The sequence below is a fragment of the Ctenopharyngodon idella genome, chromosome 3, assembly GCF_019924925.1.
Source record: "Ctenopharyngodon idella isolate HZGC_01 chromosome 3, HZGC01, whole genome shotgun sequence".
Lineage (NCBI taxonomy): Eukaryota > Metazoa > Chordata > Actinopteri > Cypriniformes > Xenocyprididae > Ctenopharyngodon > Ctenopharyngodon idella.
The window spans coordinates 27687537-27706250 of record NC_067222.1 but is presented as its reverse complement, the minus strand read 5'-3'; the positions used below and the strand labels follow the sequence as shown (position 1 = coordinate 27706250).

General features: G+C 37.7%; 1 protein-coding gene across 6 annotated transcripts in view; it reads right to left on the bottom strand.

Annotated features, from left to right (window-relative positions):
* The window catches only part of cacna1ia (calcium voltage-gated channel subunit alpha1 Ia), a 203365-nt gene that overhangs the window by 106123 nt on the left and 78528 nt on the right, over window positions 1-18714 (bottom strand). For all 6 annotated transcript variants that reach the window (XM_051887611.1, XM_051887615.1, XM_051887612.1 and 3 more), the window contains exon 3: window positions 2329-2441. In XM_051887611.1, coding sequence (XP_051743571.1) covers window positions 2329-2441 — 113 coding nt within the window. The remainder of the gene's footprint in view (window positions 1-2328; window positions 2442-18714) is intronic.

Below are 18714 nucleotides of genomic sequence, written 5' to 3'. Positions count from 1 at the left end.
TTCGTTTATATAGTTGATAATATATAGTGATAGAGACTCAAACATGTAAGGTCATGTACACAAGTAATTTTTAAAGAGTTATCTATTGATTCTACAGCTTATTTATATTACACATGATCTGTATATATTAATATTCATTTAAACTAAATGCTTAATGACTGTTCAAATAAAATTGCTTGTGTGTAATGGATTAATAATAATATAGATCTTATAATAATTATATAAATCATATATAAATCATAAAATAATTCTAATTATCATTAAAGCCAGACAATTTCATTGTTAAATATTTGTTTTTACTATATAGTGACCTTTAATTTGGAGGAAGAGAAACTGGGGGAGTGACTTTATTGCATTGGATGGGTCAGTGTCACTTATCTGATTGGTCCAATTTCAGTTTGAGATCTCTTACCCAGAACAAAACCTGCCCTGGAGCATGTTAGCCAAGGAGCGTAAGTTATTATGGTGATAAACACTGCTAAAAGCCAAGTCACATTCATGGTACCTAAAACCCAGGATTGGCGCAAACTAATCTGAAACTTACCTGGCTAGCCAGCTAATCTGGCTTCATGGTACAGGCCCCTGGCGTCTACACTATTCTGGGGTTTTCGACCCTCAAAAACAGAGACTTTTGGAAATGCTGCAGTTTAGTTTGAAAACCCTGGGGTTGCGTTTCAGTGTTAACAGATGAAAACAGAGACTTTTGAATACAAAGGCGTGGCTGCCCACATTACGGCACATTATTAAACAGGCCCTGAGTTGAACACAAAAGCGTGATTTAAAAATGACAGTTTCGTAAAACGAATCATACAAATTTATTGAAAACCACTGACTCAAATGGATGATTCGTTCACGAATATGACATTGCTACTTCTCTCATAATGTCTTCAGAAGACTAGAAATGCAGTGCGTCATCATATTGACCCCATTTATATTACTTTTATGTTGTTTCTGTGTCCTTTTCATGCTTGAAAGCCCCAGTCTACATTCATTGTACCTAAACGGAAAATAGCGACCAACTACATCATTCAAAATATCTCCTTTTTGTGCTCCACGAAAGAAAGTAAATTATACAGGTGGAACAATATGAGAGTGAGTAAACAATGACACAGTTTTTAGGTGAGCTAATCCTTTAATGGAGTGTGTTCATGTTTAAGCTGTACAATGAAAGATGAACTGGAACAGTGCCATAGGCAATGGTTTTTCTAACACACAACGATCATGTACATTTTTATGTGAGGTCTCTGAACAGACTCCCTGGAACCAGCCATCACATCCAGGCAAGCTAATGAACACAGCAGGGCTCCTGGGACAGTGGATGCATGGAGAGTTTAGAGGACACATGAAAATGTCCCTAAAGCTCCCAAAAGATGACATAAGCAATTAAAGGCCATCCTTTGTCAACACAATCCCCCCCGAGTTTTGTCTGCTTCGTCAACCTCACAGAGAGAGAGCCTCATTAACCACAGAGAGTTGTGATGATAATAAATGGAGGGAAAGAGAGGAGGAAGACTGTGACTTGAGAGAGGACGGACTGGGAATATGTGTATGAACCTTAAACTCTCTTCAAATGACATCAGTAATTGCATTTTGACAAGGCACATTATCACATTCAGGGTTGGTCTTTTGCATCAGGTTTATTTTATATATCTGAAAAGAGAGACAGATTCACTGTTCCAAAACCTACTGACAGTCCTATGGAGGCAGCATTTTAAGGCATCTTAGGCATGCTCCCACAGGTGAAAGCTATTCAAAAAAGAGGTAACAATCTTAATTATGCTAGTTAAGATTCTATTCTGAGCTAGTATCTCATTCAACACCTTATCCCTGGGGCTGTACCCTCAAAGAAACAACTGTGTACCTTAGAGCATTAATATGTACCCTTAAGGTACTACTACGAAAAATTTAAGGGTAAATGCTATTTTTGCACATTTTTTTTCTGAGCACAGAAAGGATTGTTAAAAAAAGATGGTGTACAATGTGAGAGAAATATTGATTATAAAATGTACATTTAATTCAATACAATTATAGAGTAATATGCTTATTAGAGTATAATGAAATAAATATCATATCACTAATTTTCGCAATCCATGATTTGATAATTCTTTTTCATGTTGGTTTTTAAGAATATTTTGCAAGTTAGTGAGCAGTACATCCCAACTATTTCCCTATTTAAAAATAATGTCCAACAAGGCAAAAAAAAATAAAAGAAAAAAGAATGACAGACTACTTTGTTCCATGACATTTACAATGCTGCCTTAGTAGGTTGATCGCTAGGTTTTGGAAAAGAGCTAGTTTGTGTGTAGGCCTATATATGTCCATACTGACCTGTAGTATCTGACAGCGCTCCGAGGTGCAGTCGATGTTTTCGCAGGGCTGGTACATTCCAAGAGTGACGCAGTTCAGCAGTATCACCATGATACTAATCCGCTCGAACCATGTGAGGAAGCATATGTTAAGGCTAATTTTTAGCAGCAGACACATAAACGCAAAAATAGACTTTTACATTTTCTGAAAAAGGTGCTTACCTGTGGGAAAATTGCTACGAAGATGCTAGGATGTACAGTACTGTTAAAAAGTTTGGAGTCAGTAAGATTCTTGTAAAGAAGTTAATATTTACTAAGCAAAAATGCATTAAATTGATCAAAAGTGACAATAAAGCAGAATGAGTTCCATGCTGAAATTTAATGTTTAGGGTTTTGGATTTATTTATGTGACACGTGAGTATTTAATGTTTCCTATTCCAATTCAGGAACAAGATAGGTTTTACAGATTTATCTACCATTATTAGCGGTGTTTGGGGGTTGATTAATGCCTTAGCAGACACCACTAATAATGATAAATCCGAAAAGCAAATCTTGTTGTAAATATTCACCAGTCAACATGAGATAACATTATGTGGATTTTGGATGTATATTAGTTTACATGAACGGTGAGGATTATTTGTGCCAATGTAACCTCAAAGTAATAAACATTATACTGTATAAATTGGACAACTCAATTAATACAACCTTCACAGTAGAAGCACATCACAAAGAAACACAAAAACAAATTGAAACCCCCTCCTCCCTCAGGCCTGTTAGCTGGAGTGAAATCTTTAGGCCTCTCCACTAAATCTCTACAAGCCTCATCTCTTCACCTTTATGGACCATTTCTTTTTCAATTTACTCTACTCCGTCTTTTCCTCCGGCTTGGTCAACCTTTTAGCGAGCTATTTTTTTCTGTTTGCACACACTGTCTGCCCCTCCTCGTTTAACTTCCTCATTCACTCCATCATGTTTCTCTCATTCTCCCTCCATCTTGCCTCTAATCTCCAACACTTGCCTTTTATTTCCTGTTTTCATGAAACATTTTCTAGTGTTTAAACTGTGTTAGCCACTGGGCAAAAGGGCTGCTGATTTTGCTTTGTACTGGATCTAACAGCGCTATACATTCGTCAATTAATTAGTACCTACCAAAAATGCACTGCGCCGGAAATAGGCTTCTGGCATTCAGTAAAATGTGATTTATGGGCAATTTTTCTTTTTTTCTTTTTTTTTGCTGCCCTTCAACCTCACCCAAACTTCCAATGAGAAAAAAATATACATTTCAATATGCACGTGCTATTAGACTAAGGGATTTGCCACAGTGTTGGCCACACTTTGAACTTGCGTGTGTAATATTGTAAAAAGCCTTGCAGGCTTGTGTTCCTGCTTTAATCATTAGAATGGAGCCCGCAACCCCCATAGGGGTAAAGCAAGCATCCACATCATGCAGCAAAGCGTTCGCTATGGTTACTACAGGAAATTGCTCCTTTCTTTTTTATATTATTGTTGATACCTCATCAGGTTCTGAGGCAGGCTTTTGGCAGAGGGAAAAAGCGCCCACAGAAACACTTAAATGACATTAAAGGGACAGGAGCACAGAATCAATCTCACAGAACACATCACAGATAGAGAAGGAGAGAGAGAGAGAAAGAAAGAAAGAAAGAAAGAAAGAAAGAAAGAAAGAGCGAGCCAAAGCCGATAGGTTGACAGAAACATGGCCTGTTTATTTAAGGAAAGATGGAAGGAAGGCTGAAGGAGTGTGAAATGAGACAATCACATGCACACAGGGAAAACATTTCAATCAAAAATGTTATTGGGAAAAAAGGTAGATAGACACAGTGGGATCATTGAGGATGAGGAATTGCACTTGATTTTGCTTCTGGACCTGATATCAAGTGGCAAACAAACAGTTCCTACACTGTTTATTATTCAAGTTATTATTAATATTACCATGAACTGCATAGGCCCAAACATATGCAAAATAAAATAAATATAAATATAAAATAAAATTAAATTAAAGAAGAAGAAAAATAAAACTAAACTAAAATGTAAAAAATTAAAGAATGAAATAAAAAATCACTGGTACAAAAATTAAACGATAACTTTGCCAATTTTCAACCAGCTTCCAATTGTTACAATGTCGGTAGAATATGTACACGTATAATGTGTTTTCTTTCTCTGTTACCTGTGCTCCTGACATTGTAACAATACAAAGCTGGTTGAAAATCTTTGAAGTTGTCTTTTAAATTAAATTAAATTAAATATTCAAAATTGTCCAAAAAAAAAATAAAAATAAAAATAAAAATAGTATAGTTTCAGAGATACAAAGTCTAGCTTATCTTGTAAATACACTCTTTTTTGTAAAAATGTTACAAAACCTGTCAATGGGGCAGTACCCTTTCAAAAGATACTAATACAATTTAGGTACTAATACATAAACTTTACCGTAAGTACTAATGTGTACTTTTAAGGAACTAATATGCACCCTTTAGAGGTAAATAAGGTACAAGCTTTTGTAAGATATTTTATTGTATGTGGAATTGTGGATAGATATATAGTTCGCAGGGACATAGATATTTGTTTTAAAATGTCCTTGTTATGCTTTTTCAGATATTACCTGTCATGTAGTTTGTAATGTAGCCGTTTGTGAATATAAAAGGTCCTCAAAGTTTCAAAGATCAAAGTGTGTGATAAACTGAGTTATTGTCTCCCAAAAAAGAACCAATTCTAAACTGCCTGAAAGGAGTCATCAGTAATTCCAGTCTTACTTCCTGTACAAACCTACGTAGGTTTGTAACAAATATGCATAATGCCAGCCTAAGGTCTTCATTGGCTGTCTGCCAACAATGTCTACTTTTTCCATCATGCTCTGTAAGGGGTACACCAATCACAACAGACTGGGCCATCTGACCAATCAGAGCAGAGAAGGCTCAAAAATAGAGATTTAGAGAGACCCTTATCCTTTAATCGAACCGTTTCAGACACTATGAGAAGGAGTGATGCTGCAATGCATGAGAAAATTCAAGTACTTCTTTTTGACCATGGATGCATGTAAACCTATTGTAGGAGACCTCCAAAACAAAATTAGGAACCTTTAAAATAACATAATATGATAATAAAATGTTTACGGTCAGTATACATTCTCAATTCACTCATTGGCTAAACGCTTGCACCTTTGACAGACATGCAAAATGGCTCAATTAGATCATGCATGATGTATGAGAAAACTCCTATCAGAGAAAGGGAAGGGTCAGATATCACAGACACTTACAATCAGGTCACCTGAGGCCCATCAGGAAAACAGCACACCACCTATGCCAATGCATATGCCATTAGAGCCACAGACAGAGAGAGAGATGAACGAGAGAGAGAAGTAGGTTTGTGATAAGCGTGATTAGCGATGAAACAAGTTCATTTTGAGAACAGCTCCATCAGTTGCAAGTTCTAGCTGATTAAGACAGACGCAGCTTATGTTTAAGTCAACATAATACAGAGACGACAGAGGTGGAGGAGGATGGGGCTTGCTGTAATTGGCACCCTGAAGGGAAAGAAACCAGAAGCACTGTAACATTGTTGGATTTGGCATTAAGATGGACAGGACACTAGTGGATCGAGGGGTGAGACACAGTGAAGCAGGATTAGAGGGAGGAACAGGTAGACAGCTCATTTTGTAGTGTAAGTGAACCTTTGTCCTAAAGGGCTACAGGGTATATACAGTATATATGTACAGTAACATCCACATGGATGGCAGGACCCAAGGTTTCCCAGCATATAGCATAGCATATAAACAAATATTACACAATATGTTAAGCACTACTCCTCCCACCTCCTCCTCCTAAAGTAACACAGTTTGACACCAGGCCAGATAAAGTCTAATTTCTTCTCTTTTGTAATGATGTGTGTGAATGAGGGTGAAATGAAAAGGTGAGGGTTGGGGGGGTTACTGTCAGTCCGAGGGTTGGAGACAGTGAGCAAAGGGAATGAGAGGCAGATGATGACGAGAAAGGGACCTATTTTGGGATATTCCGCTCCTCTGGAGACTTTAATAATGAGGCCAGGACTCTAGGTCCCACAGATGACACAATATTTGTCTCACAATGCTGAACAAATTCAGATTTAAATGACCCGCCGTGCTCTGCAGAAGCATACCAAACAGATTTGACGAACAAAGTAGTGTGGTGTGAGTCAATGGTGAAAGCACATGTAAATGTTTTCTCACACACAAACAGGCTGCAGGTGTGACATCTGGCCTTGCGCATAAGCTAATTCATCTACAATAACAGTTTTGTCCATCTCATTTTCTCTCTAAAATTGCAATTACTCTACAGAGGAAGAATTTTAAGTCATTGTACCTGATATGAAGGCTGCTTAAAAATGTACAGTGGATAATTTAATTCACATTCCTCTTAAGATGCCTAATTTTAGCCAAATTTAAAGACAGCATCACATGTATTCATCATGAAAGAAGGCAATCCTAAAATGCACTGCGACCGGCTTAGTGAAAAAATATATACATGATAGGAGACAGAAATATTGATTATAAATTCACTTGTATTGCATTCAGTGCAGACAAATATAAATAAAAAATAATGCATTAATTAAAAAAAGAATAATTTTACCCAATAAAGCAATGAGAGTTTGAAAGTATCCAAAACCTCTCTAAAACCAGCAAACTAGTTTTTCTAGACTGGATTAAAGGGATAGTTCACCCAAAAATGAAAATTCTGTCATTAATTACTCACTCTCATGTCGTTCTACACCTGTAAGACCTTCATTCATCTTTGGAACACAAATTAAGATATTTTTGATACAATCTGATGGCTCAGTGAGGGCTCCATTGCCAGCAAGATAATTAACACTTTCAGATGCCCAGAAAGCTACTAAAGACATATTTAAAACAGTTCATGTGACTACAGGGGTTCAACCTTAATGTTATGAAGCGACGAGAATACTTTTTGTGTGCCAAAAAACCCAAAATAACGACTTAATTCAACGATATCTAGTGATGGGCGATTTCAAAACACTGCTTCATGAAGCTTTCGAATCTTGTGTTTCGAATCAGTGGTTTGGAGCATGTATCAAACTGCCAAAGTGGCAACTGGCAAAACTTTGGCAATTTGATACATGCTCCAAACCACTGATTCGAAACAAAAGATTCATAAAGCTTCAAAGCTTCAAGAAGCAATGTTTTGAAATCACCCATCACTAGATATTATTGAATAAAGTCGTTTTTTTTTTTTTTTTTGGCACACAAAAAGTATTCTCGTCTCTTTATAACATTAAGGTTGAACCACTGTAGTCACGTGAACTGTTTTAAATATGTCTTTAGTAACTTTGAAAGTGTTAATTATCTTGCTGTCAATGGAGGCCTCACTGAGCCATCGGATTTTATCAAAAATATCTTAATTTGTGTTTCGAAGGTGAACGAAGGTCTTACAGGTGTAAAACGACATGAGGGTGAGTAATGACAGAATTTTCATTTTTGGGTGAACTAACCCTTTAAGTCTTTTTTTTTTTTTTTTCAGCAGGGCAGCTTACTGAGCTTTATAAGAACATCTTCAGCAGCCTTGAGGGGAGAACTATCCTATTTCTTAACAATGAATCACTGATTCATTGAATCAGCAAATCGAACACTCTTGAAAGAAGAAAACTGGGAACAGGGTACAGATTCTACAGATATGTCGTCTTTCAGTCATTCTCTCTCTGATGTAGACTTCAGAGGCAGGTTTGAACATTATCCAATGATCGCTCACGCTATGCAGACGCTTTTGCCTCGGACAACCTACAGCCACATGGAGCTGTTCAAATAATGCAGCCATTGCTCAGCTGACTGCCTCTGCGCTCGCTTAGCCGTTCCGCTTCAACCACGCAACTCTCAGTGGAAAAGGGAACAAATTCCAGAAGCACTCCCACCACCCTCCGTGCATTAGCATTAAGTGTGCGTATGTAAAGAGCTCGCAGGCAGTGTGTTTTGAAGGTAGTGTGTGTGCAACACTTGCTCTGGTTATTGGTGTTAAGAGATGTTAAGAGGAGGATTAATAACGGCAGTTAACTAAAACCTTTCACCGTTGTCTCACCATAAAAGCGAGTATGCGTGTCCCTTGAGTACTCTACAGCTCTGTAAAGTGAAACAGTGTGGATTTCCCTTGTGTACAATCGACAGAGCACCTCTGAACTCTGCCTGCAACATTGTCCTTAATTGTGTGGGTTTGTACGTACAGTTTGAACTTTGCCTGCTCTTCTGGTACACTGGGTGTGTGTGCGAGTGACTGCGTGCTGCACTCTCGTTAGAGGAACGTGTGGTGTGAAATGTGAGTGTCCGTGTGAAACTCTGTCGACGAAGGCCGTGGTGACTCATAGCTGCCTGTGGGAGCAGACTCATTTTCCAGTAAAATTAAAAACTCACTCCAGTCCTCTAATCCAAGATTAACTCTCCAAACCTATCTAACTAATATTAACCATGATCAGCAGAACAGTAGAAACTGATATCCGAGCAGTAGACTCTTTATCGACTGAAGATCGGATACATGGGAATGAGAAGAGCAGGTCACATGATTTGACTTTCTAAGAACATATAGTAACTGAAAGGTACTAAGGGGTGCATTTAAAGGGATAGTTTACCCTAAAATTAAGTATGTCATCAATGTCGTTCCAAACTCATAAGACTTTTCATTCTTCAAAAACACTGAACAGCAAACATATATATAGAGCACTCAAATATGGTAAATAGAAGCTCAACAACCATACTTGCTTGATATGAGAGAATAAATTCATTGGTTTTCACACATCAAGCAAACATGTTTGAGCTCTACCAAACTTAGAGTATTCTATGTACATTCGCTGATCAATGTTTATATGTGAAAAAAGCTTAAATTAATCTGTTCATCATACAAAGTAATTGTGTCTCTTCAGAAGACTTGGATTAAACTGCTTGATTCAAATGGATTTCTTTAACAATCTTTTTACCAAAGTTTTAAAGCATCAAAGTTCTGGGTTAATAGACTTTCAGTGGAGGGACAGAAATCTCTTAGATTTCATTAAAAATATCTTCATTTGTGTTCCGAAGAGGAATAAAAGTCTTATGGGTTTGGAATGGCATGAGGGTTAGTAATTGATGAAAGATTTTTCATTTTTAGGGGTAAACTAACCCTTTAAGCCCTGTTCACACCAACACAAATGCTCAGCATAGATTTTGCTGCCAGTTTGTCTATTCAGACTAACACGAAAAAGCAGCAGACAGGTTGAATAAAAATGCAAATTCATTCTCTGACAGTAGAAATCAGAAATACCCAAGTACACAAAATGCACATAGTTGAGACATCTTTTGTTACTCTCTGTTGTGCTCTGACTACTTTTTGTTTATAACATACAAGAACATGTCCTGTGTGAATGCCCTCTATTGTGGGTAAAAAGGTGGGTAAGATTTTTTAATGTTTTTAAAAGAAGTCTCTTCTGCTCACCAAGGCTTCATTTATTTGACCCAAAATACAGCAAAAACAGTGATATTGTGAAATATTTTTACAATTTAAAATAACTGTTTTCTATTTGAATATATTTTAAAATGCAATTTATTTCTGTTGGCAAAGCTGAATTTTCAGCATCATTACTCCAGTCTTTAGTGTCACATGATCCTTCAGAAATCATTCTAATATGCTGCTGTACAAGAAACAGTTGTGTACAATTTTTTTTTCAGGATTATTTGATGAATAGTAAGTTCAAAAGAACAGCATTTTTCTGAAATATTAAGCGTATTTCACAATATTTCTGTTTTTGCTGTATTTTGGATCAAATAAATGAAGCCTTGGTGAGCAGAAGAGACTTTTAAAAACATTAAAAAATCTTACCGTTCAAAAACTTTTGACCGGTAGTGTATACATTCACTCAAGTTGTACTCGAGCAGCACTGTATCATGGGTACTGAAGTCTCCAAAATTGTCAGTCCAATCCAGTCTGTACTTTCACATTCTACTAAATCACTTTAGGTCTTTCCATCATTTCTCTCTTCATACATTTCCTCATCTTTTTATCTGCTGGATTAATTGCAGCACACATGCTGGTCAAGAGCACAGTTTGTTGAGCCTCCAGATAAAGTAGGCAGACACTGGCTGCATGTCACTACTCAAAGTGAGACATGCACACACAGAGTACACACTTCACTGAAACCACTGACCTCTTCAACAGCCTCATCGTGTTAAGACAGAAACTCTCAGATGAGCACACTGCAATATTCATGCACACATCAGCAGCTGAAGACTACTGAGTACAAATCTCACATACCTCAAAATCACTTACCACAACTGAATCATGCAAATGTGAGTACAATGCTAAGAAACAGTAGGCTAGCCCTCATCCCTGTAAAAAAAAAGAAAAAAAAGAAAATTATATTTATAAAGCACATATTAATTCAATATGAATTCTCTCCCAGCTGACATTAGGGAAGCACAATTGGTACGTACTATTAAATCTCATCTTACAACATTTTATTTCAGGATAGCTTTTACGTGACTACTGTTTTATTTATATATCCTATCCTTGTATACCACAACTGACTGTTCAATTACTGAAAATTAATGCACATTCCAAAATGGTATTGTAGCCATTACACTGGAGTTGTAAATTAATTTTCAATAATTCAACAACCCAAAGCTAATATTCTTCTACAGCAGGGGTGCCCAGTCCTGTTTCTGGAGATCTGCCCACCTGCAGAGTTCAGATCCAACCCTGATCCAACATACATCAAGTGTTCCTGAAGATTTTATTAAGGCCTTGTCCTAGGGCTGGACGATTATGACCTAAAATCAAAACCTCGATTAATTGAATATTTTACCTCGTTTGCGATTAATGAACGATTATTTTGTTTCTGTTTTTTTTTTTTGCCCTGATAGTTCACTTACATGGTTTATACTGTAAATATGATTGACTATTAAAGGTGGGATATTTTTTTCTAATGAAAGAGTGCTTTGACATAACAGCTTACTTTCAGCAGTTATTTTATCTATGGTTCGTAACATTTCTTAGATTTCTGCTCGTTGTAAATCAGATAAAGATAAATTAGCACAGTACCAGTTCGTAATGAGAGCGATTGCGTTTGTGAATTAATCATACCGTCTCTCTATTAATTGTGAAGCTGTGGGTTGTAAATAGTTACTTCAAAAGTAGAAAAATATATGCTATAATAAGTTTTGAGTTTCTAAGCTACTTAAGTGATAAATCACAGGACAGCGCTGACAACTAGTTTCTGTGTTCCTCTCTGTGCGCGTGATCTTCACGTTTCGTGCAGCTACTGTTTGTATGAGAGTTTGTGCCACAATGCAGCTGCACGAGCACGGTAGCTCGATATAATAATACACATCCGATCGTCTAATCGCTAAATTTGAAAATGCTGTCTTCGCGTTGTAGTGCGGCTTTCGAAAACGATGATGTATGTTTAGTCATGTCCAAACCGTAAAACTGACAAAGTTTGGTGAAGACACAAGGCTCACCGCTCGCATCCTGTTAACTCGGCGTTCACCTCCGTGTTGCTCCCATGCCTTTGACTGGACGGGGCGGAGTCACGTGGCTACACACGCAGTTATATGTTTTTACGGGGGAAGCATTAACAAGTTTCTTTTTCAATTACTTTTCGAAAAAAATCGTCCAAATTACTTTTCGATTAATCGTCCAGCCCTACCTTGTCCACACTAATGTTTTCATTTGAAAACGCATCTTTTTCTCTCTCCGTTTTGCCTTCCGTCCACACTGAGATGGCGATTTTTTTCCTGCGAAAATTGAAAACGCATTTTTGAAAACGATCTCCCAAGTGGATAAATTTGAAAACGCTGTCTTCGCGTTGTAGTGCGGCTTTCGAAAACGATGATGTATGTTTAGTCATGTGAAGCATATTGTACCGACAGATATCTATGTTTATATCGGTATTGTACCCGTTATGTACTATTCCCTTTCACACTGTTGCTAAATATATGTTGCTTTGTACACTCTTCATATCAGTCCTGCAATTAATTTGTTCTGCGGCAAAACAGGAGGGCAGTTGCATTTTAGACCAAACATATAATGGTGATTAAGTGCGACCTGGGTGAATCAGTGACGATATTTGAGATATTTTGCTAAATAAAATGATCCTGCCAGAAGAATAGCATGAGAACTTAATTATGTATGTTCCATCTGTCACAGTGAGTTTTTATGAGGTTTTACGCATGCGCAGTAAGGTGAATTTAGAGTTTACTGATGTTTCTGTGTGGATAAGAAACTTATCCACACAGTGTGGACAGAGAGCATTTTGAAACAAAAACGCCATTTTCACATGTACCTGGATTAATGTAGACATAGCCTTAGCTGGTTCAGTTGTGTTTGATCAGGGTTGGAGCTGAACATTCAGGAAGGTAGATCTCCAGGAACAGGATTGGGCATCCTTACAGGTTTTACCACATATACTATACACATTTCAAACAATAAAATCAAAATGCTACCTTAAATAGCACACAAGAGTGCTTTTGAAAATGGGTTGTCTGCACTACCACCCAATTAGTTGAAACATGTATACCAGCCCATATTTCATACTTCATAGTCATCTGGTCACCTTAATCAGAAGACGACTAAAAAAATAACTAAAAGCCACATACATTTGCATAATATTCTAAAAATAATCAATATTAGCATTAACGTTGAGTGAGGCTTTCCTTCATCTTGCCATGCATACACAACCTACGTACAGGCCTTTCAGCACTGTTCTGCAAGTCCATGAGCATTACACTCAAGCCCAGATGTGTTTAGCTGGTTCTGCTGCAACTGTTTTCTTCCATCTACATTTTAAATAGTAGAAACTTCATTGTAATTTTATGAGGAGCCTAGAGCAATAATAAACAGCTTCTTCTCAGGCAAACAAAGAGCAAAGTGTGTTTAAGTTGTTTTCATTTAAAACTTTATGCATTTCTATGCATTTGTAGAGGCGAAGAGAGGACATCGTGCAGCACAGTGCGCTTACAAAAAGAACAGACTGCAGTGGAACTGAACACCTTGTATCCAGTGTCACACTGAGATGTGAATATTGAATATGATGCTTCCTACATTATCCATCAAAAAACACTTAAAAATACAGACGGTACATACAGACAAAAAATACAGACTGTATTTTTAGCATAGCATTTAGACTGGAACTAAATATTAAGATATTAAAGGATTAGTTCACTTTCAAATGAAAATTAGCCCAAGCATTACTCACCCTCAAGCCATCCTAGGTGTATATGACTTTCTTCTTTCTGATGAACACAATCTGAGATATATTAATAAATATCCTGATGCATCCGAACTTTATAAAGGCAGTGAACAGGGTTCAAGAGTATGAGCTGAAGAAAGTGCCTCCATCCACATCCATCCATCCATCATAAACATACTCAACACGGCTCCGGGGGGTTAATAAAGTCTTTCTGAAGCGAAGCGATGCGTGTGTGTAAAAAAATATGGCATATTTAACAAGTTTACAAGGATAAAATATCAAGCTTCTGCCAGACCACCTTCCGTATTCAACGTACGAAGAAAGTGTAAAACTCTTGCAGTTCAAAAAGCTTACTCTACGACATGCACCTTCCCTATTAAACTTATGGAAAAAGTGTAACTTACGCGACGCCAGTTTACACTTTCTTCATAACTTGAATACAGAAGGTGGTCTGGCAGAAGCTAGATATTTTACTTCGTATCTTGTTAAATATGGATTTTTTTTTTTTAACACAAATGCATCGCTTCGCTTCAGAAGGCCTTTATTAACCCCCCAGAGCTGTGTGGAGCACATATTTATGATGGATGGATGTGGATGGAAGCACTTTCTTCAGCTCATACTCGTGACCCTGTTCACTGCCATTATAAAGCTCGGATGCGTCAAGATATTTATTAAAATAGACGGCTTGAGGGTGAGTAAAGCTTGGGATAATTTTCATTTAAGAGTGAACTAATTCTGTAAGACTTGTTTTCAGATATTATATCTTAAGTTTATTTTTCTTACCCCACAGGCACATTGCTTCTTTTTTTTCCCCCTTTGGTATAAACCTCACCAAACATTATTAGATTTGTTTAAATCAACAAAAACATCAGCCTAAGGGATAAGAAAAATGTTTAATTCAAGATAAGTTTTCTGAAAACAAATCTTAATTACACAATTTTGCTTCAAACTAATTTACCTTGTTTTAAATATATATTTTTAGCAGAAAACAAGACAAATGTCCTCAACACTTTGTTTAAACAGGAATAAAGAGACAAGCAAGATGTGTTCAAAATCATCTAGATGGAGCACAACAATCATGAATGTCACAGTAGTGACGTAGTCACACATCTGCACACAAATAACACAAGTCTTAAGGGTGTAAGAGTGGGCGAGAACAGAGTGAAGGAGAGGAAGGGAGTGTGTCTATCTCCCAGATGTTAAGCTGCACTGGACCCTGACAGTAGCCCGAGACAAGCCGGGCCCTGTTGCCACAGCAACGGGATCAGATGAGGTGCCTCCTTAGATACTGAGCTAAACAGAGTGTCTCTCCTGCGAGGGGAATCAAAATGGGAGATGCAAAGAGTGCACGAGTGCTTTGATTAAGCGTGCATGTGTCAGAAGAACTGAAGATCACACCGCAGATTGATGGAGAGACAGCTTGTATGAACCCCATTTCCATAGCAATGACATGACAATGAGGATGATAATGAGGTTATGATGTCATAAATACCAGGATGTGATGCATTCTAGAAAAATAGACATTCTGGATGCTCCCTTTCTGCTTTCATCACACGTTAACACACACACACTCTCACCAGCTGGGTGCTAATTGATCCTCCAGTGTCCCAGAAGGCTTTGATCTATTGATCATGGCGGTGTTTTATCTGTGTGTATCAGAACGCTTAGGAAGGTTTGATCTTGGCGCGTTTCATGTTGGGAGTGTGCGTTTACTTGTGCGACCTCTCTGCTCAAGCTCTCCTGTGACCTCAAACGGCTGCTCTTCTGTACTTAAGTGGCTTGTATGGGCCAGCAAAAGTTATCTAGAACTTTAAAAGACATGCTAGATTTATACTAGGGGTGTCACAATATACCGGTATAAATAAAATATGACAGTAACTAGGATTTTTTGAAAATGAAATATTGATATAATGCTAAAACTACACATGACAATATCATATAATAGACCTTATTCACAGCAGTGCCATCTTTGAATTTTAAAGGAAATGAAAGTGAAGCTGTGAGGGATTGTTCTGCTGACTGCACAAATTTCAGAAATTTCACATTTTTCCAATAAATTTCAGTTGACAAAAAACTCCGGACAACATGAGCTGTGGAAAATTCTAAGTGATCTAGGAGATTCATACAGCTTTTTTACAGTGGACGCCAATGAAAACACGGTAAATGTATCCCTCATAGCCTCACTTTCATAACTGTCATCTGTTTGACACTCTAACATAGTAGGTGGTACTGCACCTTAACTCTGGTTGCCACCCATCATAAAACGCGTGTGCAAAAAAACCCCAAAAATTAACATGATGCAGTGTGTAGCTACTACAGCCGCTCAAAATCATATTGGAGGAGATGACAGGCAAAAGCAAGACGCTCTACCAGTAAGCAAGATGGGGCATTAGACACCTCATTCTGAATTCTTACTGTGCTGATCAGCAAGTAAATTCTTTTTTGCATGCTTGTGTACAGTCATGGTTACAAACTCTCTATCCATATTGAGTGTTTTGATCTCTCTCATTCATATATACGAAACAACTGACTATACTGTTTCTTGTACATCTAGAATTTGTCTTGGACTTCTATATATTTATCTGAAAACACTTCAAAAGCTACATGACACCCAACCTAACTAGTCAGAAAGTGTCTGAGATAAGAATATATGAGAGTGATTGATGAGGATGGAAAAGTGATTGAGAGCAAGTGACAGGTGGACAGAGAGTAGAAACAACCAGAGAGAGAGTAAAAGTGACAAAGGAAAAGGACTTCTATATGAAGACACGCAGGACTCCACAACAACACCAGCCTCCCTTCGGCCATCTGTCACCCGTTCCCTCCTTCTCCGTTTCTCCCTGTCTTCAAATATTTCCCTATGTTTCCCTCATCACATCACGTTTGACCTTTCCTTTCACATTGTTTGCTCCTGGCACTGAGAGCGGAAGAGAAAACAGCGATGAAGGGAACCCATGCGAATGTAAAAGAAAGACCTTCCCTTAGCAAGCTTCCTGTTCACTCTATACTGTTATTAAGAGAGGAAAAAGCTAGCAAGTTCTTAACACTTTTGAGGTGAAGTATGGCATCAAATAGAACTGCAGAAATAATTGTTTTCAAACAGAACTTTTCTTTCAAAGATTTGATAGCGCTAATCTAACTCACGTCACTGGTTGAGCCAGTAGTTGGCATGCCAGGCTATTTAAACAAACAGAGCAATGTTTTCTCTGACTATAATGTATATGATAGAACAGCTAATGGACAAGCTTACTTATGGCTAATACACTCGCAAGTTAATTATAAGTACATTTCCAACACTCTAACCCAAACCCAGAAAACTTTTTAGCAGTTTTAGAATTGAAACAAATACACTGTGGCATACATTTGGAAGTAATTCCCATTTCTGCATAATTTGAGAATGTGATATGGAGTAATTATATCTTACTTTTCTTTCTCTTGCTGCCTAGTGTAATGAAATAACAGAGCTGGACAACAGCAGAGCTTGAATTTACAGTGGGGGGAAAAAAAAAGTAAAAGCGAGAGAAAACTGCCTGATAGTTTTTATGCTAGGTGGTGGAGTACATGGCAGTTAAGTGATTCTGAGAGCCCTGGAGCTCAAGACCTTCATTCATATTTCACACAGATCTAATGCAGAGACATGATCCATTTTACATAGAGTGTCCAAAGCCAGATCAGATGACCTGAGTGCAGCAAAGCATACCAAGCCTGGGACTGAAGACTGTCTCTTGCTTTCTCCTGCTGTCACTCGGAGTGTCAGATCATTATCCGTCACTTTGACGGACTGGGAAAGTTTTCCATCAGACTCTATTTTTATCCATCACTGTTTTCATTGTCCAAAATATCATATAGACTCATACACCATTACATTTCCACATGTAGATTTAGTCTTGATGTACCCAATGGTAATATACTCAATAATTCAAAATAACAATTCATAGTAATAATGCACTGATGTTAAAATTCTGGCCAATGCCAATAACCCGGTTATCATAGGTAATCAAAATGTAAAAACAGGGGAAATTATCATAAACATTTAAAGGGTTAGTTCACCCAAAAATGAAAATCACCCCATTGACTTACCCTCAAGCCATCCTAGGTGTATATGACTTGCAGCAAGAGGCGTCAAAGCTTACGCTACTCCTACATCGCATAAGGGGTTACTATTTTGGCGTTAAGTCGACGTGCGTACGGCCATCTGCCGGAAGCCAGTTATTTAAGTTTTTGAAGTTTTAAATATGGAAATTTTTCTTACACAAGCGCATCGCTTCACTTCAGAGGGCCTTGATTAACACCCCGGAGTCGTGTGGTTACCTTTTATGATGGATGGTTGCACTTTTTTGGGCTTCAAAATCTCATCCTCTATTCACTGCCATTATAAAGCTTAGGAGAGCCAGGACATTATTTAATATAACTCTGATCGTATTCATCTGAAAGAAGAAAGTCGTACACCTAGGATGGCTTGAGGGTGTGTAAATCATGGGGTAATTTTCATTTTTAGGTGAACTATCCCTTTAAATATGCCTATATGTCATTTTGACATTAAAAAAAGTTGTCTGGTCAATAATGTTTTTAAATCAATTCAGTAAATTTTCAGTGAACACAACCTCTGCCTTTTTCAGGATATGAAAAAGAAGTGTTGAATGATCAGCTAAAGAAGACGAAAGATGGAAAAGTAGCGGAAGACTGGACAACAAAGAGAAAGAATTATAGAGTGCGAGAAAGAGGAAGGACAATGTGAGGAAAAGGCAAGACTAGAGGAGAAGTGGTTCTCATCTTGATGTGGCTTGGCTCATTTGCTCATCATTATGTTTAATGAATGCCACTACAAGTGGGGTATAAATAACACCTCTAACATGCCTCTTCGTCACTGATAATCAGACCCCGCGCCACTGCATTCATTAGATGAAACTCAATCAAAACTCAATTCAGGCAACAAATTTATTGACTATTCATCTGAGCTTGAGCATCACCAAAAATACAAGCTATTTCAACATCCACGCCGGTATGTTCAGAGCGTTGCGAGACAGTCATGACGAAGCGCGAGCAACTAGCGCAGGTGTCAATGGAGAAGAAACAAACGTGCCGAAGGCCTCAAAGGCCACACAATAGTAGCTGGCGGGCAGGAGAAAGGGAGCTAATTGCATTATTAATAGGTAGAGTCTGGGGCATTTTGTGATGGTAATTTGCAGAGCGGAAG